We start from the raw sequence: 24,658 nt of genomic DNA, 5'->3' as shown, positions 1-24,658 counted from the left end.
TATGAATGCTGGTAAGAGTTAACCCAATAAATAAAGAACTTTCTGAAAAACATGTTACGTGACAACATCTGTTGGATTATATGTGTTCTCATCTAACAGCCTATTCAGTTCCTTCTTCACGTAGTCAACCTTCGAGCCATCTATTAATAGGTGTCGATCATCGAGTTCTTCTAAGATCACGTCATGATATCTTGAGTCTATATTCAAGATAATAGCTCGGATTGAAGGGTCGCTAGTTCAAAGTTAGTCTCGAAAGAACAGCGCTCATCAATCAATTGCGTGGTTCTGTTATTGGTATTCCATGCTTCACTCACCATTCAATCAAGACCCCTACGACAACTGTTAGTACAGATATTTCAACTCTTTTAGTGATTCCTATCCACTTACCCTTTATTGCTTTTGGCATTGTAAATAATTATGTCCGTGAAGATGTTGGACCTGCTACTGAAGAGCACTTATGATCAACATGCATAAATGTCAGTATTGGGGGTAATCTTCAAATTTGGCACGTGACTCAAGCTGTACTTATAAAGTACCATAGGACCTAGTCAATGGATGGTTAAGTTTACAGAATAGTATAATATAGAATAGTATAAATAACTAGTAATAGAGTATCTGAGTAATATGAACCATGTGAAAAGAATAGGAAGAGATGAATATGATGCAGGTGCTATTTACTAGTTACAGCCTTAAATATTATATGTATGCAAAACCCAACTCTCACCTTCACGTCTTCCTACCATTCAAGCATCTCGAAGCTCCTCCCTGAACACCTTGGTGTGAAACATTAAAGCTGGTAAAGACTGGAGTACTGAGGGAGAGCAGTAGTAAATGCCAGAAGCTATAGACTCATATGTTGAATATGTGGTTCAAGTCTTGTACTATAATTGACTGTTTTAATGTATATTAGATAGAATGTATTATATCAGTTCCCAGAATCTACGAGAGTTGCTGACAGTTTTGTTGGTGGCATATCTGTGTACTCTTTCGGCTATTGAAGTGGGGGTAAATCCATATCTTTCGTAATTGCTTGTAGGAGATCCAGAATGACCGTAACCCGTCATGGCAATGCTTGCTGAACAAATTTGCGCCCAAACAGTTGATATATAAGGCTCAACGCTAATAATAAGAGATTCATGTCCTAGAGTTTGTAGCCTGTATTCTATAGACTGTTCTTGGAAGAGCTTGAAGCAAGGCATGGAGACCACTCGCACATTACATCTATGATCTGTTTTCAGAATATTGGCAGCTTCAACAGCAAATTGCAACTCTGATCCACTACTGACTAGGGTGATGAGATTCTCTTCCACTTCCTCCTTGACGACCACATATCCTCCTAAGTTTACTTTTTCCCGATCGGTGTTAGGAACTGGATATACATTTCCGTCTCTAGCTAGAGAGAGCATTGAAGAACTATTTCTCGCATTAAGAACTACTTCCCAGGCACCTATCACTTCTTCACCATCGCAAGGTCGAATGTAGATGAAGTTGGGCATGGCTCGAAATAATGAATCAAGCTCAACTGGTTGATGAGTGGGGCCATTTTGACCCTCAGATATCGAATCATGTGTAGCCATGTGGATTACTTGAAGCCCACAAAGAGCCCCCATTCTAATTCCCGCTGCTCCATAGAGATAAAACATGAAGTACGTTGCGGTCAATGGGATGAATGTTCCTTTATTATAAGCGGACATTCCATTTGATATTGAAACCATGGCGTGTTCTCTCACCCCAAATCTACATACACGATTTTCATAGTGATCACGATCAAAAGCAGAGTGTGTTCCAAGCTGGTTCGACGCCCATAGATCGGCTCCTCCAGCAAATATTTGCTGATGATGGTCTAATAATTCCTTAAAAACTTGGCCATTGGTGGTCCGGGTAGAGACAGACCCCGGCTCTAATTTGATGTTACGTAGAGTCTCGGCATAATTAATTGGCTCTCCTGTAATCCTCTGATATAATAAAGTGGCTTCAGACGGATAGAGGCTTTCGTACTTCTTCAAGAGTTTCTGCCATTCCATTTCGATATTCTCACCATAAGAACCTCTTTCCCTGAACCAATCCAAAACTTTCGGGTCAATCTGATGCGTATCTCTAGTTGACGCGCTTCCCATTAGTAGAGCTATATCCTCGTCGTCAAAAGTTCCATGATGTGCTGCCGCAGTGCCCGATTTCTTAGTCTTATACCCGATTGTGGTTCTGATATTTACTACTGTGGGTTTGTCCTTGTAGGACTTTGCGAGCCTCAAAGCATCTACAATTGTCTCAACTGAGTTATCTCCATCAAATACGTCAATAGTGTGCCATCCCATAGATCTGAATTTTGCATTGATATCATCTGACGTAATCCATTCAGCTGGTCCGTCGCATGTCACCTGGTTGTTATCGTATATAAGTGTCAAATTATCCAGCGCCAAGTGGCCGGCTATTGCGATTGCTTCAAGGGCTACCCCTTCCTGTATACATCCATCACCAGTTGTGCAATATATTTGAGATGAAATCATTGGAAATCCATCTTTATTATATTGTGCACCGAGATTTTTGGCAGCAATGGCCATGCCTACTGCGTTGGCAATACCTTGTCCTAGTGGACCGGTACTAATTTCTATCCCATCGTATTCGATTTCTGGATGTCCGTGACAAATCGTGGTCGTTTTACTATCATTAAGTCGCTCTGGACCCGCATAACCTCGAAGCTGATCCATTGTCCAACTTTTATAGCCAGAAATATGAAGCATGATGTAAAGAAGGATACCAGCATGACCGTTGGAAAGAATAAACCTATCACGATTAAACCAGTTTGGATTTTTTGGATTATAGATCAAAACGTACTTCCATAAAGCAACTGCTAGAGGGGCCATTCCAATTGCAGAACCTCCATGACCAGAGCCATTCTGTCTACAACAGTCTATAACCAGTTTCCTAATTTCCTTAACTGCTAACTCGTTTTCTGTCATCGCGCGATTTCTTTTTCTTTATTGATATCTCTGTACTTGTCTTGGATTTAGATGATAGTTGCCATTTCTTAAAAACTTGACAACCACAAATGTTTAATTTATATTCAGTGAGTCCTGCCTTTGTGATCATGAGATGGGGGTTTCAACCATGCGTTGATCTAGAGATTCTGGGGGATGCCACAGCATAATTCCCCTAAATGGATATATACACTGCATATCGAATGCCCCCACGTCAACCCTGCATAGGTAATTCACCCGCATTTTAACCGCAAACGTGAATCGTGAATGACTACAAACAATCCTAAAAATATTTTATTTTAAGCTTTTATTTAAGTTAGAATGTCTGCTTACTATTCTAAACACTATCTTTACAGATATGCTCATACAGATGTGTACAATTTCAACTTTTCAGAATAGCGGAGCCCGAGAGAAAAAAAATACTGGTTTACACCCTCAATAAGAAATATCTTGGTGCAGGGAGGAGTTTCCATATCAGGGGTAGAGCTTCAACCGGAGAGCAATTCTCATAAAAAGGGACTTGTTTAGACTCATATCAACTACAGTAAGGGCTTCATTTACGCCCCATAAGGCAGATCTTAACAAAAGAAAGTAATCGACAAACCTTAAAAGCCAAATACACATCTTTATATAATATGGGGTAAAGTCCTCAAGGAGTAAAGTACCGTGTGTCAGACGTCAGAAAAAACCAAACTGGAATTTTATATATCAACTTAAAATATTGCTGGTGACCCTCAGACCGTTTTCTTGGGCAGGGGTTTCTTATCTTCTGGTAATCACCGTTTCTCCGCACGCAAGGCTGAATAAGTCATTGGAGCAGTCAATAAAACCAGGTTATCATTTAATATATCCGTTTTATCAAGACGAGGATTAACCAAAGTGGAGAATATATGACGATAAGAATATAACTTGATAAGAATATTGCAATGAGCACAAGTACTGGGAAGATTCGGAAAACTTCCAATACGAGGTCTTATCAGCCAGGTCAACCAAGGTATCCTTGTGATTTTGAGAACTGTAACACAACATTTTCGAGATTGGAGCATCTTCGAAGGCACAAGTCTATACGTAAGTGGATATTTGGTATTATTTAAAATCCATATACTGGGCAGAGGTTTATTAACAAAATGTATTAGATGAGAAAACTTTTGAATTTAAATGCACGTTTTGTCAGAGCACGTTTTCGAGAAAAGATATCCTAAAACGACATCTCCAACGGAGGCATGGCTCGGAGCCTGGTCAAAGTCCAGGAGGTTCATCTCAGAATGGATCAACTCCGAGGTTAAAAGCTGAACCAGATGGTGACATGGATGCAGACTCTGGAAACCATCAATCACCGACTCATAGTGTGAACAGCCAGTCGTCTGGTTCATCAGATCACACCATGAGAGCAATGAATCCGACACTAAATGGTCACGGAACCAATTCTGTTATGAACGGTAATGGGACAGTGGCGCCAATGTTCGACTATTCCTCACCATCGTTTAGCGACAATACATCTAACAGTCCGGAAGCCATTTTAGGAAACTCAAACCAAGCTGTATCGCACTTGCTCAACGAAGACTTTATGACATGGCTACTAAGCAGAGATACTAATAGTCCATCTATTGTACCCGCGACAGGAGCAAATGGATCCGTTGTACCCAACAATTTCACACTTTCAGAGCAACCAGCAAACCAATTATCTAATATACCATTAGAATACAACTATTATGACATCGATTTCGACATAATGGAAGGCAATCACTTTCTTTCAGCTTCACCTACATCATCAATAAAACTTGAAGATACACTTGCTAATCAGAAACAGTTGCAGTCCTCACCACAGAGCCATAATACATCACAACATCCAAAACATTCGCACCCTCCGCAGAACCACACAAGGCACCAAAGCACTTATCCTTGTAGCGATATCACTTGCCAGGCGATTAGACAGGCTATTAATCTACATGATAACGATACTCTGCTAGACAAATTCATTCGTCCGTCATTTGTGAGTCATGCTATTGATATTTATTGGAGTGTACATAGTAGATGGCCCATTTTGCACAGACCGAGTTTCGATATCAACAAAGCGCCACCACATCTATTAGTATCCATGATAACGATATCAATGTATCTAATACGTGACGAAGATGCTAGAGAACTAGCAATCAAGATCCATGATACGTTTAGATATAACATTTACATGTGTCCAGAGTTCAAAGCGCCAATTGCAATATGGGTGTTTCAGAGTTTACTTTTGGCAGAAATCTTTGAAATGCTTACTAGTACTGAGGAACAGCACGACATGGCGAGTAGGTTTTATCAAGTACTGATAGCATCTATGAGACAGGGTGGCACTATGGGTGAAAAGGGCCATGAAGACGACAATAAGGACGATTCGACGACCAATTCAGGAACTGCTTCGGGTGATGAGGATAATGGAGTGCTGCAGAATTTGAGTGAGGCCGAAGTAGCTTGGAAGTCATTCATCAAACGAGAAGCTAAGAAGAGAATTGCATATTTTGCCTTTGTTCTAGATACCCAGCATTGTGCATTTTTTAACAAACCACCTTCAGTTTTTATTTCCGACTTACCATTTCGTCTCCCCTGTGAAGAAGCGGTATGGGAAGCAGAAGATGCAGATTCATGGATAAAACTCAAAAGGTCATATCCAGCAACGCCTTATTTCCAACAAATGATAAGCATTTTCTTAAAATTAGAAAGTTCTAGCATAACACACCAGTTGTCACCTTGGAATATGATGATTATTTTCCATGGCCTAATATCAGTTGGTTGGAGAACGAGATTGAGAGAAAGTGTTATTATTACTGGTGAAGAGGAGTTTTCACCAACGGCTGTCAGTACTAATAATTTCGTGGGAATTGTTTCGGAATCATATTACGGATGGTTAAGACATTACCGAACTGCTTTTATCACCAGTAACAAGCTTCCGTTCAACCATCCTTATGTTCTTGGATGTTTGACGACTTATGAGTTTGCTCATGTTATATTGAATACAGATATTCAACGTAACCAGGATTTTCTTCAACTGCTCACTTCATCATCATCATCTTCAGCCAACTCGTCACGGGCTATTAAATCGTGTCGAGTGTTATGCCATTGGGCAAGCTCCATCAACGCAATCTCTGCTCTTACACATGCACTTGATCTTATTGATATGTTTTTAGTGAGCGATATAAAGTATGATGTGAGCAAGGAAACAGCATTTCACCGACCATGGTGTTTGTATCTGTCAGCGATAACAATTTGGATTTTCGAATACTTCTCAGGGCGAAATGACAGGCCACGATACGCGGAAAATTTATCCCTATCTCAGTATCTTGGTAGACTAAGAGCTACCTTATCTAGAAAGGGTCTTGATAATCGGGCATCACTGGCAAAACTGGCTATTAACCCACAAGTTATCTATGACAAGGAAAACATCCATAAATGCGAGGCCAATGTTCTCCTCCGACAGATTATCGAACTCCTCAAGGCTTCGCGATGGGGAGTTTTACAAAATCGGATTAAGATTTTAAATGATGTACTTAGTTATGACGTATGAGAGAGATCAATGTATAGTATAATGATTTTCATGAAAAAGAAACGTAGGTATTGAGTCGCACAATAGAGTTGCGGCAGAACGTGCCAAGTGAAGCTGTTACCGAAAGGACAAGCGAGAGAGCGATGGGCCGACTTTACACAAAACTCAATTATCAAAAAATAGATAAGTAGGAAAAACTGTTTGGCACAGTAAAAGTATGTAAAATTTCCCCCACCATCATATCTACAGATGTTGACGGGGGTCAAAATCGCCCCCGAGATAAGAACCGAATTGAACAAACGATGTTTTATCGTCTTATCAATTCTTGGCTTCACTGCTTTCTAATCAGCCCATGTTTTATTATCATTACTACACACCACTATAGACAGATATCGTATCTATCATTGGACCGTACCGTCACACCTCCATTTCTCCGCATTCCCAGTATACAAATTAGTCCTACAGTCTTATCTAAAGCTGGGGGGTCTGGCGGGGTCAACCGGAGGGGGTCGAAATGATGGGGGTACCGGCGGGGGTTGGCGCTAATATAGTGCATACGCATGCGATCTTTACCAGGGTGGGGAAAAGGCATCTGGATCAAGCTAGATAACAGATCTGTGGCTCGACGAAGTTGCACAGTAAAAAAGCGGGGGAACACAGATCAGTGATAAGGTCGTCTGAAACTTATATAAATCAGGATCTATCCAGGCAGGGTTGTAAATATGTTCTAGAGATCAGAGAACTCTTCTAGAAGTATCAGAATATCAATATTTCAAATCATGGTGACCGATAAAGACGTTTCAACTATTACTGAGCTGGGAGTCTCGAGATCATATCACGAAGGTGAGATGACTGAGGATCTTCAGAAGACCGATGCCAGAATTTACGACAAAGCAGCTGAAAGACGGTTATGTCGTAAGCTGGATATGAGAATCCTTCCTTTTATTGCTGTCAGTTATCTGTTCTGTGCTCTAGATAAGGGTAATATCTCAAATGCCAAGACAGATGGCCTTGATAAAGACCTGGGCATGTCTGCTTCTCAGTGGAATATCATGTTGAGTATTTTCTATATTCCATTTGTTTTATTTGCATTCCCCATCACGTTTATCATTAAGAAGTACAATGCTGCTAATGTCATTCCTATTTTGATGATGTGCTTTGGTGGCTTATCTCTGATCGCTACTGGTGTGACTAATTTCGGTGGTATCATGGCAGTCAGATTCTTGCTTGGTATCAGTGAATCAGCTTTCTTCCCTGGTATCATTTACTACTTGTCCACATTTTACAGAAGAACCGAGTTGGCTAGAAGACTATCTGTCTTTTATGCTGCTGCCAATATCGCTAATGCTTTCAGTGGTTTGTTAGCTTTTGGTGTGTTCCAGATTAAGAGTCATCTTCATGGATGGCAATACTTGTTCCTTATTGAAGGTGCTTGTACTGTTATTTTTGCTGCTATTGCTTTCTTGTGCTTGCCTAGATCTCCTGCTGAGGCTAAGTTTTTGAGCCAAGAGGAGAAGGATTTGGCTTTCTACCGTATCCAAACAGATTCCTCGGCTGTCGTTGGCGAGAAAATCAACTTCAAGGACACTGTTAAAGTGTTCCTTCACCCTGTCACTATTGGATGGTTGTTCCAAGAATTGTGTTTGGGTGTACCATTGAACTCTATTAATAACTGGTTCCCTCAAATTGTTGCAAGTCTTGGAAAGGGAACTGTTCAAACCAATTTGTACACAGTCGCTCCTAATGTTTCTGGTGCTGTTTGTCTATTGATTTTGGCCTTTGCATCCGATTACGCTAGACTTCGATCGGTTTTCATTATGACTGCATTTTTCCTTTCACTCATGGGCTTTGCTGTCTTCGGTGCCATTGATACTCAAAAGCACGTTGGTGTGGCATACTTCAGTTGTTTCCTTATGACTGCCGGTGGTAGTGCCAGCAGTGTTTTGACATCTACTTGGTATAACAACAACACTCCCGGTGAAACCAGAAGAGCTGTTTTGTCTGCTGTGGGTATTCCCTTGGCTAATGCTGCAGGCCTTATCTCTGCCAATATCTTCATCGACCCTCCAAAATATGTCACTGCCCTGGGTATCACTGCTGGTTTCGGTGGTCTCGGCTTGATTATTTGTGCCTGTATCACCTTGTATATGATTTTCGATAACAGAAGACGTAACCGTCTCCAGGGTGTCAAGCTCACTTACCAAGACGTTTCTACTGCTGTATTAGCTGACGGCCCCAAGAATCCTCAATTCAGATGGATGTATTAGATTATTATTTTGCTGTATTATGACTATGTTGTTATGTTTGATAGGTTTATGCTATGTTTTTTGCTTGTTATATTTTGCCTTTAAGTTTTGTTTTTGGCCATGGCCAACTACTTGACCGTTCCCAAACTTTAAATTCAGATTAGATTAGTTGCAGGACCGTACGCAGGGTCATTACTGCTTGTAACAGCCGTGGCTTGATCCTGGCCTCCTTTAAGCTTCTTCTTTCGTATGAATTTTTTTGACAATTAAAAAAAAGATTCAATTGGCAAACTCAGAGCATGAAAACGAGAAGCAGAATCACCGTTAGATGTTATACATGAGCCCTATAGATAGGTTTCCTATTTCGGACTCTAAAGGACATAATCAGCTCGAAAATATGCACCCTAAACGTGGGGAATCCCCTATCAGTCGGATACGTTCTCCGCGAGACGTAATATAAATAGACCCAATTCATTCTCAATTGACTTTTTTCTGTCAATTGGTATTATTCGATATAAAAGTTAGTTGAAATGTCTCAGCATTTCACGAAATTTCTCCACTACCAAACCCTCGGCGAATTTCTTGAATTTGTCAGTTCAAATGGAGGTGCTTATATTAATAATGCATTTGGTCCTTCCTTTGGTCAGGATTTTGAAGTTATCGACCCTGCTTCAGGAACAGAATGGGTCACCTTAAAAGGGTGTAGCGAAGCAGATGTGGGTCGGGCAGTAGCTGCTGCTAGTACGTGTTTTGAATCGTATCGACGAATTCCCGCTAGGGCAAGAGCCAGGTTGATTTTGGAATGGGACAGACTTATACGGGAGTATAAATCAGAAATTGCCCATATCATAACCTTGGAGACTGGAAAGCCATTCAAAGAAGCTTTAGGTGAAGTAGATTATGCCCTCACGTTTTCCTGGTGGATGGCTGGTGAAGCAGAGAGAACCCATGGGTCGGTTATTGATGGAGCTGCTATTGCATCTAATAGATTCTTAGTTGTTAAGAAACCAATTGGTGTAGTAGGCTGTTTGACAGCTTGGAATTTCCCTGTTGCTCTTCTGGTACGGAAAGTAGCTACGGCACTGGCAGCTGGATGTACAGTTGTAGCCAAGCCCTCTCCGGAGACTCCAGTATCAGCTTTAATGATAGCAATGTTGGCTGAACATGCTGGATTCCCTGCTGGTGCCTTCAATGTGCTTCCTTGTGATATGAAGCATACTCCTGAAATTGGAAGAGCTATTTGTGAGCATCGCGACGTCAAAAAGGTATCATTCACTGGAAGTACTGCAGTGGGTAGACTTCTTGCTAGTCAGTGTGCACCACATTTGAAAAAGCTGACTTTGGAGTTGGGTGGAAATGGTGCTTTCATAATTTTTGATGATGCTAATTTGCCTCTGGCAGTCAACTCTTTGATGCAATGCAAATTTAGGAATTCTGGCCAGACTTGTGTCTCGGCCCAGCGTGTCTATGTTCAATGTTCCATATACAACAAGGTAGTTGAAATGCTACAATCACGAATTGCATCTGACCTAGTTGTGGGACCCGGTTTAAACGGAAACACAAATCTTGGACCATTGACAACTTCCAGATCTGTATCGAAAGTTGAGAGCCACATTCATGACGCTGTCAATAGAGGTGCCAAGATTGTAGTTGGCGGCCGGGTTCCTGATTATACAGATCCCAATGGATACTTTTATGAGCCAACACTTCTAGCAGATGTTCATGAAGATATGCTTATCAGTAAAGAAGAAACTTTTGGACCAGTTCTTGCATTGTATAGGTTCGAAAGCGAGGGCGAAGTGATCAGACGGGCAAATAATACCGACATGGGACTGACTTCATATTTTTTCACTGAAAATGCCAACCGTATATGGAGAGTTTTTGAAGCGCTCGAATGTGGAAATGTTGGTATTAATACTGGGATGACTACTAGTGCTGAAGCTCCTTTTGGAGGTTGGCATGACAGTGGATATGGTAAAGAAGCTGGCCTCAAATATGCCATTGACGAATATCTAAAGGTGAAGTCAGGCACTTGGCAAGTTGATTTCGATCAAAATAGATAGATAAATTAATGCTTCTTAAAGACATGTACGTTTTACAAAAAAAAAATTAATAAATAATGATATCGTATATGCGCTGAGCTGGTGAATAGCTCTATACATCTTAGTTTTGTGGACTCTTAGACCGCGTTTCTTTTGAAGGAGAATTTGAACGTCGTCGGCTACGTGGAGGTGGAGATCGCGACACAGATTCATATCTTCTGGAACGCCGTTGAGGAGAGCGCGACCACCGGCGTCTTTCAGGTGACCTTGATCTTGCTCTACGACTACTATGACCACGACCCGAGCTAGCTGGTGGTGATCTAGATGGAGATCTTGAGCGCGACTGTGATCTAGACCGACCTCTACGATCATAAGAACGTCGTGACTCTTTATAGTCATCATAATCGTCGGCCTTCCATTCTTTTTCTCTGCCCTCACGACCCCACCTTTCACCTCCTCTCTGACTACGAGAATGTCCAGCACGTCTATCATCATCTCGATCAGACCTCTTAGAATGACCCCGATCATCAGGACCATTTCGCCCATCTCGGCGATGTCCTGCGGGCTCTGACCTATCGTCACCACGCTCGCCTCTTCTGACCCTTGAGCTGCTACCATAAACTTTCTTTGTACTCGCTTGATTAATAGCTGTCTGAAGTCTCTCATTCAAAGCTGCCTTTGCTTCAGCAACCTCATGAGTACTTGCCAATTTTGACCCATCAAGTTGTCCATCCTTTTTCAGTTTTTCATGAAGCTCTTTCCTCAGATCAGAAACTTGTTTCTCGATTTCATCTTCAGCGATGTCTCCAGCCTCTTCCAGCTTATCTCTCAGTTCACAGCACTTGACTTCAACCTGTCTTTTACGATCATGCTCGATTATTCCCTGATCCACGTATCTATCAGCAATATTTGTCGAGGCCCATATCCTCTGATCTCTTTCATATCTGGCCTGTTGTCGCTGTCGATGAGCGTACACACCTTCTGAAAACCGTTCGGTTGCAGAACTTTTCTGGATGTATCCATTAGTACCACTGCCTCTGGCAGTTTTTAGCCCAATACCGTTATATGACATTTTAGTAGCTTATATTTGCTGATTCAGAATAGATTTAGCATGAATGTCGTGAAGTTAGATCTGCGCGGCTGCATTTATAGCCTGCATTTGCTAGGCAGAACTAGCTTGAGTTTCTTGCAGTTTAGTCAAGGTTGTACTACAAACTTCATTTCTATTATGAAAGCATTGGCTATTCTTACTAGTCCATACTGGAAGGATCTTGACGGAAGGTGGATACCACTTGCCAGTTTCCCGGAGAATCAAGAGATATAAATATTTATGCATGAAATATATACTGATGCTAAAGCTACATCCTCCCAGAAAAAAAGGGATCTGCCAGACACTCGCTTGCTGAATATCGTTTTCTGTAGTCTAATTCCATCATATGCTCCAGAAGGTCAATAGCTTCCAGTTCATCTTTGGAAAAAGAAGACCGGCTTTCGTCGGCACCATTACTCGATTTAGAACTCTTCTTGCCGAGACACCACTCTATGATGCGAGAAAGAGAGAAGCCTTCATCGTGAATAGTAGGGATATCGGTTTCAAACATTGATCCATGTAAGAAAGCGCATTTTTGCATCTTTTTGCATCCGAACATGGTGGCAATCTCAATAAGTGCCTCCGCATCGTCATCAGAATTAAAAAATGGGAATCGTTTTGATAGAAGAGTTAATAGAATCACACCTGCCGACCATATATCGAGCTTGGTATCCTGTGCAGCACACTTTAGTAAAACCTCTGGTGCTCTAAAACCTCTTGTTCCAGCTCTGTTTGCTCTCCGTCCATGGCGGGGGTCGTCCTTTTTATATCCTCCTTGGGGTACCACATTTAAATAAACTGAAGGATCCAGCCCTCCTGTTACACACGAGCAGCCAGCATTATCCTCTTTCGGCAGAAATTCTGCAAGACCAAAGTCAACGAGTACACCTCTTCGACGTTTGGCATCATATAGGAAATTTGTCGGTTTTACGTCACGATGAATTATTCCGTTCTCATGCACAAAGTTGAGGCCGTTCAGTAGCTGGTACATATATCTTCTGATACCGCTGATCGAGACTTCACTATAAAATACCCTAAAGTCTGTGTGAGAGAAATATGGAAATACCACTAGAACTTGGTCGCGATGTCGTAGCGCTGTTATTACAGGAATGATATTAGGACAGCTGGTAAGACATTTCAGGATCTCGATCTCATTTGCTATTCTTGCTGGAGAAGAAGTGACATAAATTCTTTTAATGGCCACAATATTAACCTTTTTGCTGGTTTGATTTGAATAATTCATGGTATTGTTATAAGCCTCTTCCCATTGGTTTTTCACTTTGCGATATTGAAGATCCACACCTTTGTACACTGAGCTAAATGTGCCCTGGCCAATTTTGTCAAGAAGAAAATAATGATCGATAAGACTACTGAAAGTTTCTTCGAGTGATTCGATTTCCAACTTTATTTCCTGATCTTTAGTGCGGTATCGATAGTAATTAGCTAGCTTAGACGTCTTTTTAGTATTGCCGTTAGCTGTATATGCACGGTTTGATGATACAATTGATGAGTTATTGTTTTTATGATTGAATGCATTTGATTGTTGGTTTATCATTACAGGGTGGTTTGGTCTTGATCGTGGCTGTCGTTGCGGCGTTGTGGGTTCAGCTTGTTTCGCAGATTGTGCGACTTTTACTTCTCGTTCCACAATCAATTCCTCTGATTCAGACTCTTCATTATTATCACTTTGCTCATCCTCTTCGTTTACACTTTGTTCATCCACATCGCTTTCTCCAATTTCTTTTGCGTTGCCATGATTACCCTGTGTAATACTTTCATCCTCTTCATCATTTTCATAATCGTCATTATCTTCAACATTGTCAGCCTCTTCATCGACATCCATTTCACGATCTGAGTCTTCACTGGGATCATCGCTTCCATTCACACCCTCCTCTTCATGAGTTTGGTTAATTCTAGACTCGTTTGTCGAAGCGTCTCGTTCGTCCTGTGTATTTATTTTATTATCGGATTCATTACCTTTTGATTCTGACAGGGCTCTATTATCAGAATTATTTTCCTCTTGATCACTTTCTTCGGCCTCACTATCGTCACTTTCGTTATTACTATCTGCATCATCGTACTCTTCGTTGATCTGATCAAGTTTCGCTAGTCGAATCATCTCGCTTCTTTTCTGCCTTGCCAGTTGTAAATCTATCACATACTTCTGAGGCAGTTCAGCCTCAGATTCTGGGCCAAGTTCGGACCCAATATCAGATATAGACCAGTGTTCAACCTCCATCCCAAGTTCTAAATTCTCGTTAGCGTCGAACGTAAACATTAGAGCATTTAAAATGTTCTGATATGATCCATCTCACTTACTATCCTCCCAGTCAAATGTTTGACTGTGTAATGAAATATCCCCTTTAGCTGAATTCTCTGTCAGTTGTCAACTCCAGCAATTTTGGTTTCTACCCAACTTTAAACTGTTAATAAATAATTTATAAGGTAGCTCGCAGTAAACAAATATGGACGCGTAGTTGCGGCGTGTAGATCTGTCGCGTTGATATGTAGGCGGAGTTCGTTGTCACGTTACCTGAAATCTAAAGTAGATAAAAAAGCTGATCTCAAATATTTAATTCATGAAATAGGAATTTAATTTGACCTGAAATTGTCAGCATGACGGAATTGTGGCTAGTATAAATTCTGAAGCATTTGAAAAAGAGAAAGAAAGTATGTTCTGGTAATTAGAATCTGGGTTAAGGAAAAAATATGAAAGAATCGATGTTCTTCCTTTCCGGCCATCATCAAAAGTCAACTTGGCAGTTATAATAACTAAACTTGTCTTACTAGATTATGGTCTTCGGTCAGTTCGAATTTTAGCTGGTCGAATTAAAATTATTTAGCTAGTGACCTCAATGACAGTTTATCTATCTGGACCCTACGTACGAAATGATAGAGCTAATGCATAGAACGCATATTAGAATATTACCGTTAAAATGACTTTAAATAGTTGGCAAAGTTCTTTTAAACTTGTTAGGGGAAATTTTCACTTATACGTTACTTCAACATCGCCATGCCACGATAAAAATGGAAAGATTTTTCGATTTCTAGGCTGTATTCTATCCTCGAAATTGTGTAATATTTACTTTGTTATTGTGTTTGCGAGGTGATTGTTGATTATTTGGACGGTAAGAAGATTGGTTGTCTGGTGACATCTATGTCATCATACTACTGGCACCCATATCGATACAACTGTCCAAGAGAAATTGCCAGGACAATACATATTACTTAGTTTACTGGACTTTGTGTCCCTTGAGTTGTACTTTAAGCAAGAAGAGTCTGGTACATAAATCTTAGCGGTTTAGAAACAACTGACAATGTTCAGTGGTAGTCCATAGTTATGTATTCCTTTCAATAATTATCCAAGTGGTAGCATGACCACAAAATACATTCTTGATTCTGTTAGTCGCATCTGTCGTTGAATATAGTTTGTAGGTCTGGTTATCATCGTTAAATCCAGCAGCACCGCAATTTCCATGCTCACCCCATCCCCAGGCGTAGACATTTCGACGGTCGTCTGTGATTACTACAGAATGTTCACTACCATCTACAAGATCGTTAAATTTTAGCCCCAATGATCTAATAGATGTCGGAGCTTGTTGAAAATGGCTGTTATTGCCCCAAGAAGTGATTTCTTTTCCATCACTGGACAGTCTGTGAATAGTTGACCATCCTGAATCAACGGCAATAAATTTCAATGCAGACAAGTCAGCACTCATCGGAGAAGACAATTGGCCCTTGAAACCCCACTTCTCACCTCCTAAAACTTCGATAGTTCCACTTTTTTCGCAGCCAAATACTGTAAACTCCCGTCCACAAGAAAGATGACTAATGGAATCGTTCTTGTCCTTTTTCATGATAAATACAGGCTCAAAACATATTTTCCTTGCTGAATTCTGGTCACCCAGTTGTCCTTTTCGAGATGAACCCCATCCCCATAGAGAATTATCATCCAATAGTACCACTACGTGAGCCAGACCGGCGTTAATTTTCACCACCCTGGTTCCTTCTGGCGGAAAGTCTCTAATCTTATGAAACGTAGGTTCATCATTAGTTGCAGAGATAGGAATTTTAGGACCAATACCAAGTTCGCCTTTTGGACCATTACCGCAGGAAATCAGCTGGTCATTATCGGTTACAAAGATACTATATTCCCAGCCAGCAGCGGCAGTGCGAATTTTTTCACCGGCTAGATCTAGTTTTTTCGGTTCTTTTATAACTTTATCGTTGATGTTGCTACCTAATTGACCGTGATCATTACTACCACACCCAAAAACGTCCCCATCTGCAGTAATAAAAAGTGTGTGATTACCACCACTTACAATTTGACTGATGGCATGTCCCGTAGAATTAATGAAATCTGGATTCAGAGATTCTGCAATTGAAACATCTTCATCATGACCGAGGCCCAGCTGATGGTTCCCATTAGATCCCAGAGCTAATATCTCAATTGGCATTGTATATAACTTTTATCATCCTGGAAAGGGGTCAGTGTGTTTTGTTAATAAATTAAATACCCAGTTCGAGTATATCAACATCTATCTTTTTTACCTAACCGCTATCAATCGGTAATGTTTCTCGAGACGCAGTTCCCAGCTTCGCACGGCTACATATCCCAAATTTTCAAAGCTTACCCTGCAGTTCGGAAGTCATTACTTCCTCGCTGATTGGACAGCACTATACAGGTCAAGTGAAATATATCGTCGATAACATCTCACTGTGTATAAAAGTATTGGGGTCCATTGGTATCAGAATCCAATCGTAATAATCGGAAATGTTCAGACCCGTGCTTAGATCTGTGAAGACCTCAGGCGCTTCTCGCTTGTTTGTTCGCAAGAACCACCACAGCTACGGTCCTGAAGAGCGTAAGTAAAACACAAATCGCGAATCCACTGTCAATCAACAGCTATAATTATCAGAGACCTATTCTTGATAGTCGCAAGCAATTCATCTAAGAAGCTTTTCTAGACCACGTACTAACAAGTCTATAGCATTGTTCAAGGTATGTGATTTGCTATCAGGATGCACGCGTTGAGCTGATTCTCATCTCATGTTGGAGAGATATTAGCTCTTAATGATGATTCGGGCTTTTGGTTTTTCTAAATCTTGTATCCTGGTTAATTCTTTGCTCTCATACTGTATACTAACACTTACAGAAATCTCTTCTCCTCTATTTTGGCATTGGAAGCGGATTCTTGGGTCTCCTTCTCTATGACAACGTCTACTCGAACAAGACTTCAAACAAGTCGATTATTGGAGATTGGCTCATTCCTGAGCACCCAACAAAGGATGAGCAAAGAGCTCTTTTGAATCAAAAGATTGATGCTGCTGTCAGACAAAGAGAAGATCTTGTTCTCTTATTAAGTCCTAAAAACAACAGACCCAACATTGAGGAGAACTACAGTGCCATCCCTGTCCCAGACCCCTCTCACAGAGGTGTTGCTCCAGGAAGTGTTGTTGACCTGGCATCTCTCGACGAACGTCGTCCTCGTACAGTTTACTTGAAGAAGAAGGAAGAGTAGATAGGCCAGTTTCATCAGTAATAGCATCACGGGACAGTGTCTCGAAAATATACATATTTAATTCTGATTTAAGAAAACTATTATCAGAGGTTGAGACTCTGTCTCAAACTCTCTAGACTCTGAATTCATTTTACTTGGCACATGTGGATTATTAACTACGTTTACGACCGAAGAATATTTGCCGGAGCAGTTTAAAGCTGATTAACATATTTTATTCTATTATTAAAGTTATTCTGGTTCTACACTGGCCTTGGGAGTCTTACCCAAGAGCATGGACGCGACCAACGACACATTAGACTGCTCCAGTTTCTCTTCATCTGCTTCGTCGCTGACACTTCTGTCCAATTGGAGTTTAGTATTAGCCAATTGGAGAATATTCTCTTCTATTGTGTCTTTCGTAATCAATCTAATGACCTGCACTTCACGTGTCTGTCCCACACGGTGTGCTCTATCTTCGGCCTGCTTATCATCATGTGGATTGAAACTGAGATCGTAAATAATAACCACGTTGGCACATGCTAGATTGATACCGAAACCACCAGCCTTTGTGGACAATAGGAACACGGTGATCTCTTTTTCTTCGTAAAATTTATCAATCATTTCTTGACGGACTTCTACTGGAGTCGATCCATCTAGTCGCAAGAATGAGATTTTCATAAAGTTAAGCACCCGCTCCAAGATATCAAGCATTTGCGTGAACTGCGAGAATATAAGAATTCTATCTCCATCAGCTTTCATTTGAGGAAGTAGTTTCTCTAGCTTAGAAATCTTACCAGAGGTCATCCATTTATCTTCGGAAAGCTTGTGATGGCCTATAGATGAGGGGAACGACTCGCACAGACGGTGCAATTCGAAATCAGTCATGACTTCCATGTCTTCATAAATGAACTGTTCGTTTGCAGTCTCATAGCGTGGTTCAGCCATAATCTCTTTGGCCATCTTCTTCAGAATTGTGTCATTATACAATCTTCGAAACAGCAGTGGGTGAAGAGCTGCTTTACGTAATTGCATCAGGATATTGCCAATATTCTTAGCAGAGCCGCTTGGCTGACCAGACTCTTTAGCTGCTTCTCTAGCAGCAATAGCCTTTCTACTGGTGTCAAGCTCCATATCATAAATGCTTTGCTGTTCATCAGACATTTTACAATACTCGATTGCATGGGCTTTCTCTGGCAAGTGGTTCAATACCTGATCTTTCTTACGTCGCAAAACGAATGGAGTCATCATAGTCTTTGCCTTGCTAATACGTTGCTCAGACAACAAAAGGTTTGCATTTGTTGCGTTGTCTTCGTCGTTCTTGCTAGTAGCTTTTGCCTTGTGTTTGAAAATCTCTGCCAAGTCATCCTTCCGGGACTGGAATATATCAGGCAAAATAAAAGAAAGAAGTGACACAAGTTCTCGCAAATTATTCTGCAACGGCGTACCCGTCAGTAGCAAGCGGAATTCTGCCTTAAGACGCATTAATTTGCTATATCTTTCTGATTGACTGTTTTTGAGCAAGTGACCCTCATCATAGACGCAAACATTGAACTTCTGACTTCTCAAAAATGAATGGTCAGCTTTACCGCCACAGGCCAAATTATAGGTTGTAACCAAGACGTCATACTTAGTGTCAGATTCCATTAAGGTATCACGAATGTTTGCTCTCTCATCCATCGATCCATAGTATGGCTCGATAACCATTGATGGACAGAAGCGGTTAAACTCCCGCAACCAGTTTTCTAAAGTTGAGGCAGGAACAACAACCAAATGAGGACCGTTCTTGCCAGTTTCTTTTAAATGCGATAAAAATGCTATAACCTGACATGTCTTTCCCAGACCCATCTCGTCTGCCAGAATGCAAGACAATCCCTTCTTGTATAGTAAAGACAGCCAGTTAATACCCACCTGCTGGTAGTCTTTCAGCACCAAATCATCAGCCAAAAGCTTAGGCTTCTCAGTGAAGTAACCATTTCTATTACGTAAAACCTTAATTCCATCTTCATCCTCATCTTCATCTTCTCCATCGCCCTTAATATCAGTGATCTCCAGTTCGCTATTAGATCCAAGGACGTCCACACCCCACTGCTTGATTCCCTGAGCAACCTCTTCTCCAAGAGTAGAGCACTCCTGAATCAACGAGTCCACTGCCTCATATCCACGTAGCATCTTCTTCTGTTAGTAGACGTTCCCGTACACCTCTTGCGAAGCAGGAGCCACGGGGTCTGGGGCAGAGCCCCAGCCGCCGGAGACAAATGCCCCATCAAAACTTACCGAGTAACTGGCGTCAACGATCTTCTCGCCTACGGTCTTCTTTTGACCACCTCGTCGTTTTGTCTTGCCGTCATTCACCTCTTGAATGTTCACAGCACGAGCAGCAGCCAATGACGCTAACGGCCGTGCCTCGATGAGAAGTTGTACTTGTTCTTCCGGACAGGACGACACGTCGACAACATCCTCAAGCGAAGCAGTATTCAAGAACTCTAAAAGACGGGTTTCAAACTCTATGGCCGATGCACTAAGATACTCGTCTTCAACATCACTATCGTCTGATACAGGATATTCCTCTTCGTACATCTTGACCAGTCGTCGTTTTGGTTTGGCCGCGCTAGTGGTATGTGTTTCTTCATCATCGTCGTCGAAAAACTCTTTCTTACTCTCCTGTTGCAATTTTTGTTGTTGCCTGGAACTACTGAATTTGTCTCTAATAGATCGAGTCGGTTTTGACACTTCAATTTTTGTACTAGAATTAGCAGGTTGGCCATTAGATCCAACATAAACGTTGCCAACTTCAGATTTTCTGTTAGCCTCCAGCTTTGAAAGCCATTCTGAGGCCATTTCAAACGTCTTGTATACCTTGACAGCTAGTCGAATAGTCGCAATAGGACTCTCAAACATTGCCTGTAGTTGGTTGACTAAACTGTCATCGATTGTGAGAGCAGGCATGGTGGGTCTTTTAGGAACACCTTCAGACGTGCCATTTGTAGTTCCAATTGATGCTCCATTGGATATGCTACTAGGTGAACCATTAACTTGCCCATTAGGTACTCTCAGATTAGGCGGTGCTCGATTAACTGGGACTGAAGGAACTCTTGTATTAGGTGGCAGTTGATTACTATTAACCGCGCTGCTTGGACGAGTTGAGCTTCCATTACCATCCAGCATCGCACTGTATCTGCCCAAAATACCAGAAGAGCTGGCTGTAGTGGTAGGACTAGCAGCAGCTGGACTGGTTACATTACCACGGTATGAAAAGCGATCAGCCAACGACTGTAGCCTTTCTGGTTTCTTGCCATTTTGTTGTCCATCACCCGTAGGTGAATCTAGTCGAGGTTTCTTGGCGGTGGAAAACAACATAGGAAATGGTTGAGATTCAGGTGCACCGTTTATGAACGATCCAGCAGCTCCAGGTACTGGACTCGCCCCTCTCGATCCTGATCCGTTTCTAAATGAAGTGGGTCTTTTCTGGCCACCTGAGGTTGGTTTCAGCTTTGTCTGATTTTGCACAGGCGAGTCTGGAACCTCTAAAACAGGTTGCTGGCGTGAACTACCGCCAACATCTTTCTGTTGCTTCATAGGCCTATAACCATACATCTTGAGGTTGAGTCCCGATACTCAAACTAATTCACTATGCCTCAAAAAGTTCTCGATGGTTTAATTTTTTTCCCTATCACCAGTCTCTAAAATAATATCTATTGTCAAAAATTCGACGAAGGACTAAGCTCGAACGAGAGAGCGATAAAATCTATGAATTAATATTAGTGCAATAGACTAATCGAGATACCAGCAGGGTTGAGTATCACCTCGAATGTTTCACTATTCTCGATCTCTTTTATCCTTCTTCTCTTTTTCACAAATATCGCACAAAAAGGAAGAAGCTATTAGCTTCTGGATCACAACTTTTATACTATCTTTCAAAAGCTGATTTACCAACAAATCCAGTCAGATCGAACCACCAGAGCTCTGCGAGGTACTATCCAAGCGCTCCACGATGAGATTATGCGGGCTGTGATATATTTTTTAGTCCTGCTCCCAAATGCTACATTGACGCGCTCGGGCACCAAGCGGCTATGAACTGTTGCAAAAAACGCGACATGCACATGTGTGAGCTCGACTCCAGTTGCTGGAGTCGAGTTACAGAGTCTCAAATCGTTTCGATTCCTCGTCTCTCGTGCCAGTTCAGTTGGTTCTGAAGGTGTCGAAACACTCTAAATTTGCTCAATCGGAATCATACGGATGCAAGAGTTAAAAGAGACCCAGATATTACAGGGTCCGGATATCAACCAGTGGCCGGAGGCCGGCTGGTATCGTAACATTCATAAATTCATAAAATACATTAGATAGGTTTGATCTAGTTAGTTAGTTTGATGTTACTTAATAGGAACTAATACAACCATTGATATTGTTGTGGATATGGACTTACTTTGAAATGAAGAGACATTAGTGAGAATACAAGAGCCTTGAGATCTTGTACCAGGTAATAGAATACACGCAATCCTTCAGGGTCATCGCTATTTTGAACGTCACTGAGAGAGCCAATTTTAGCAGTCTGTATTGTTAGTCATCTGAGTAAGCCAATATGGTTATTTATACCACCAAGTGATAAATGGGCGAGTTATATCACCATCAATTAACAACTTCAACTCTGCAATTAAATAGTAGATTCTCAATCTGAATCTGAAATCCAGCTATCCATTAGCAGAATTACACAGGAGCAATTATACCTACCTCGAAAGAAATGTGATATTTTCCAGCCCTAACTTCTAATTCCTGTTTTCCATCTCTATTTCTTGGTGGCCATCTTGCATCGTCTTCTTTAAATATTTCGCTTTCAGCAATGATTCGTTTCAGCTCAGCTATTGTCGCAGGACTAACACGAGCCTCTTTTTTGATCAATGTGTCGTTTCTATATTTTGAATTATTAGCATATCGCAATGCCGCAGACTGTCCATCGTCTTGCATTCGGAAATCAAACTCTGGAAAATTTGTTAGTTACAGTCAATAATATAGCATGACTTGATTGAAGCCACAATGATAAAAATTCTTACCCAAGAACTCATGACCAAATCGTCCCTGATGACCAGCATAGTACCGCAGATAGAATGGTTCATTTGGTAGCCCTAAGTCTTCAACTCTGATTGTTTCTTGTGGTTTTGTTTTTGTTGGTGCGGATTGTGACTCTGTTTCTTTCGTGATTTGTGTTTCTTGTTCTCTAGAATCACCTTCAATCTCCATGGCATCAATATCTCCTGAAACTGGAGCCTGGACTGGCTCTGGTTGTTCGGTTGCCATTGCAATATTGTTCCCCGTTACTACTTTACTACTCCCTTAAGTACTCTTTCTTTCTTGCCTTATCCTAGATAATATCAATTCTGCTTCGAATTTTATTTTTTCCTTTAGAAATCAAATTCTATTCTCGATTTACTCAAAACGAAGCAATGAAACCAGACACTTTAGAATGAAGATGTCGAAGATGTTCAAGATGGAGCTCACTATATAGACATATCTGCATGATCCCTATCAACCTGAAAAATCCAGCCGTGCACTTTAAAAAACTGGGCGAGGGTAATGCTTGTAATCGGGGGATCTGAAAAATCAGTCATGTAAATAGAAGGATAAGATATTGATATTCGAACTAACGTTACACTAACGGTACTGTACATCATGTCTTTGACGGCTGAGCAAAAATACGAACTCATCACCAAGAATCTTCAGGAGACCCTGAACGGTCAAATTATTAAGGATGTCCTTGCCAAGGGAGAACCTGTCAAGATCTACTGGGGTACTGCCCCCACTGGTCGTCCCCACTGTGGTTACTTCGTTCCTATGACCAAGCTCGCTCACTTTTTGCAAGCTGGTTGTGAGGTCATTGTGCTATTGGCTGATTTGCACGCTTTCTTGGATAATATGAAGGCTCCTCTTGAATTAGTGGAATTCAGAGTTAGATACTACGAGAAGATGGTCAAAGCTATCCTAAAATCCATTGGTGTTCCAATTGAGCGTCTCAAGTTCACTGTTGGTAAATCACACCAACTTACTGAGCAATACACTTTAGACATCTTCCGTTTGAGTAATGTTGTCTCTCAAAATGATGCCAAGAGAGCTGGTGCCGATGTTGTCAAACAAGTATCGAATCCTTTACTTAGTGGTCTTATTTATCCTCTTATGCAAGCTCTTGATGAGGAGCATTTGGGAGTTGATGCCCAATTCGGTGGTGTTGACCAGCGTAAGATTTTTGTTCTTGCTGAAGAGAACTTGCCCTCTATTGGATACAAGAAGAGAGCTCATTTGATGAACCCCATGGTTCCTGGTTTAGCTCAAGGTGGAAAGATGTCTGCCTCGGATCCCAACTCTAAAATTGATCTTATTGAGGACCCTGCTACTGTTAAGAAGAAGATTTCCAAGGCTTTTGCTTCTCCTGGTGTTGTTGAGGGTAATGGACTTATTTCATTCGTTGAGTTTGTTGTTCTTCCTATTTCCGAGATCAAGGATGGTAAGCCAACCTTCCACATTGACCGTCCTGAACAATGGGGTGGTCCAGTTACTTACACAAGCATTGAGCAGCTCAAGGCTGACTACAGCTCTGAGAAGCTCTCACCTCCTGACTTGAAGATTGGTGTGGCCGATGCTATCAACAAGCTTTTGGATCCTATTCGTGCTGAGTTTATTAATAATGCCGAATTCCAAGAGCTCGAGCGTGCTGCTTACCCTCCTGAGGTTAAGCAAGTCAAAGAGAAGAAGGTCAAGAACAAGGGTACTAAGTTCCCTGGTAACAAGCCTGCTGCTACTGAGGAGCCTGCCGCCGTTGCGGAAGTCGAGCAAAAATTGGAGTCGACTACTATTAGTAACTAATCTGTAATAGAATATTATGTAGAGCATATTAATTCGGCACCCAAGGTTACGATTTTGCATAGTCTCGCCTCATGTATCATGCCTAGTGGTTTAGTACTTGATACTCACAGCGGAAACGAGAACAGAGAAAGCGGTCTGATGCCGCCAACAGCATCTGGAGCAAGGCCCCAAATATCTAAAATAATGATACGCGTCTAAATAAATGATACCATTGTTAAATCATAATATATTACAAAGTCTCCCAACCTCCATTGTCAATGACGCTGTCAAGCTTTCTAGCAATGTAGTTTGGTATTCCGTGTTGCTGCCACATAGTCCTAATAAAGTGATCGTACCTATTCTGCTGCAAATACTGGGGTCTTCCTCTTCTTCAAACATCGTTAGTACCTGTTTCACTCGTTATATAGAATTAAGAGCTCT

At 41.3% G+C, this 24,658-nt stretch overlaps 12 protein-coding genes across 12 annotated transcripts; 4 read left to right on the top strand and 8 right to left on the bottom strand.

The window, feature by feature from the left end:
- Window positions 1–920: 920 nt before the first annotated feature.
- On the bottom strand, window positions 921–2,960 carry TKL1 (transketolase TKL1; the record flags this gene model as incomplete). Its single annotated transcript, XM_018881552.1, has 1 exon — window positions 921–2,960. The coding sequence occupies one exon, from the start codon at window positions 2,958–2,960 to the stop codon at window positions 921–923; it is 2,040 nt and encodes a 679-aa protein (XP_018734135.1).
- A 1,324-nt stretch (window positions 2,961–4,284) lies between these two features.
- On the top strand, window positions 4,285–6,528 carry AWJ20_4478 (uncharacterized protein; the record flags this gene model as incomplete). Its single annotated transcript, XM_018881551.1, has 1 exon — window positions 4,285–6,528. One exon carries the CDS (start codon window positions 4,285–4,287, stop codon window positions 6,526–6,528), a length of 2,244 nt encoding a protein of 747 aa, XP_018734134.1.
- Window positions 6,529–7,286: 758 nt separating this feature from the next.
- Window positions 7,287–8,774, top strand: TNA1 (Tna1p; the record flags this gene model as incomplete). Its single annotated transcript, XM_018881550.1, has 1 exon — window positions 7,287–8,774. The coding sequence occupies one exon, from the start codon at window positions 7,287–7,289 to the stop codon at window positions 8,772–8,774; it is 1,488 nt and encodes a 495-aa protein (XP_018734133.1).
- Window positions 8,775–9,283: 509 nt separating this feature from the next.
- UGA2 (succinate-semialdehyde dehydrogenase (NAD(P)(+))) lies at window positions 9,284–10,816 on the top strand (the record flags this gene model as incomplete). Its single annotated transcript, XM_018881549.1, has 1 exon — window positions 9,284–10,816. The coding sequence occupies one exon, from the start codon at window positions 9,284–9,286 to the stop codon at window positions 10,814–10,816; it is 1,533 nt and encodes a 510-aa protein (XP_018734132.1).
- A 100-nt stretch (window positions 10,817–10,916) lies between these two features.
- AWJ20_4475 (Pre-mRNA-splicing factor CWC21) lies at window positions 10,917–11,867 on the bottom strand (the record flags this gene model as incomplete). Its single annotated transcript, XM_018881548.1, has 1 exon — window positions 10,917–11,867. One exon carries the CDS (start codon window positions 11,865–11,867, stop codon window positions 10,917–10,919), a length of 951 nt encoding a protein of 316 aa, XP_018734131.1.
- A 286-nt stretch (window positions 11,868–12,153) lies between these two features.
- On the bottom strand, window positions 12,154–14,163 carry CDC7 (serine/threonine protein kinase CDC7; the record flags this gene model as incomplete). The annotated part of the gene is made up of 1 exon (XM_018881547.1): window positions 12,154–14,163. The coding sequence occupies one exon, from the start codon at window positions 14,161–14,163 to the stop codon at window positions 12,154–12,156; it is 2,010 nt and encodes a 669-aa protein (XP_018734130.1).
- Window positions 14,164–15,223: 1,060 nt separating this feature from the next.
- ATS1 (Ats1p) lies at window positions 15,224–16,342 on the bottom strand (the record flags this gene model as incomplete). Its single annotated transcript, XM_018881546.1, has 1 exon — window positions 15,224–16,342. The coding sequence occupies one exon, from the start codon at window positions 16,340–16,342 to the stop codon at window positions 15,224–15,226; it is 1,119 nt and encodes a 372-aa protein (XP_018734129.1).
- A 1,293-nt stretch (window positions 16,343–17,635) lies between these two features.
- On the bottom strand, window positions 17,636–19,231 carry FUN30 (DNA-dependent ATPase FUN30; the record flags this gene model as incomplete). The annotated part of the gene is made up of 1 exon (XM_018881545.1): window positions 17,636–19,231. One exon carries the CDS (start codon window positions 19,229–19,231, stop codon window positions 17,636–17,638), a length of 1,596 nt encoding a protein of 531 aa, XP_018734128.1.
- Window positions 19,232–19,564: 333 nt separating this feature from the next.
- Window positions 19,565–20,980, bottom strand: AWJ20_4471 (fun thirty related protein Fft1; the record flags this gene model as incomplete). Its single annotated transcript, XM_018881544.1, has 1 exon — window positions 19,565–20,980. The coding sequence occupies one exon, from the start codon at window positions 20,978–20,980 to the stop codon at window positions 19,565–19,567; it is 1,416 nt and encodes a 471-aa protein (XP_018734127.1).
- A 1,110-nt stretch (window positions 20,981–22,090) lies between these two features.
- On the bottom strand, window positions 22,091–22,348 carry AWJ20_4470 (mago nashi protein; the record flags this gene model as incomplete). The annotated part of the gene is made up of 1 exon (XM_018881543.1): window positions 22,091–22,348. One exon carries the CDS (start codon window positions 22,346–22,348, stop codon window positions 22,091–22,093), a length of 258 nt encoding a protein of 85 aa, XP_018734126.1.
- Window positions 22,349–22,384: 36 nt separating this feature from the next.
- Window positions 22,385–22,678, bottom strand: AWJ20_4469 (mago nashi protein; the record flags this gene model as incomplete). Its single annotated transcript, XM_018881541.1, has 1 exon — window positions 22,385–22,678. One exon carries the CDS (start codon window positions 22,676–22,678, stop codon window positions 22,385–22,387), a length of 294 nt encoding a protein of 97 aa, XP_018734125.1.
- A 372-nt stretch (window positions 22,679–23,050) lies between these two features.
- TYS1 (tyrosine--tRNA ligase TYS1) lies at window positions 23,051–24,238 on the top strand (the record flags this gene model as incomplete). The annotated part of the gene is made up of 1 exon (XM_018881540.1): window positions 23,051–24,238. The coding sequence occupies one exon, from the start codon at window positions 23,051–23,053 to the stop codon at window positions 24,236–24,238; it is 1,188 nt and encodes a 395-aa protein (XP_018734124.1).
- Between the last annotated feature and the right edge of the window lie 420 nt (window positions 24,239–24,658).

Source organism: Sugiyamaella lignohabitans, chromosome C (genome assembly GCF_001640025.1).
Source record: "Sugiyamaella lignohabitans strain CBS 10342 chromosome C, complete sequence".
Classification (NCBI taxonomy): domain Eukaryota; kingdom Fungi; phylum Ascomycota; class Dipodascomycetes; order Dipodascales; family Trichomonascaceae; genus Sugiyamaella; species Sugiyamaella lignohabitans.
This window is presented reverse-complemented; position numbering and strand designations above follow the sequence as displayed.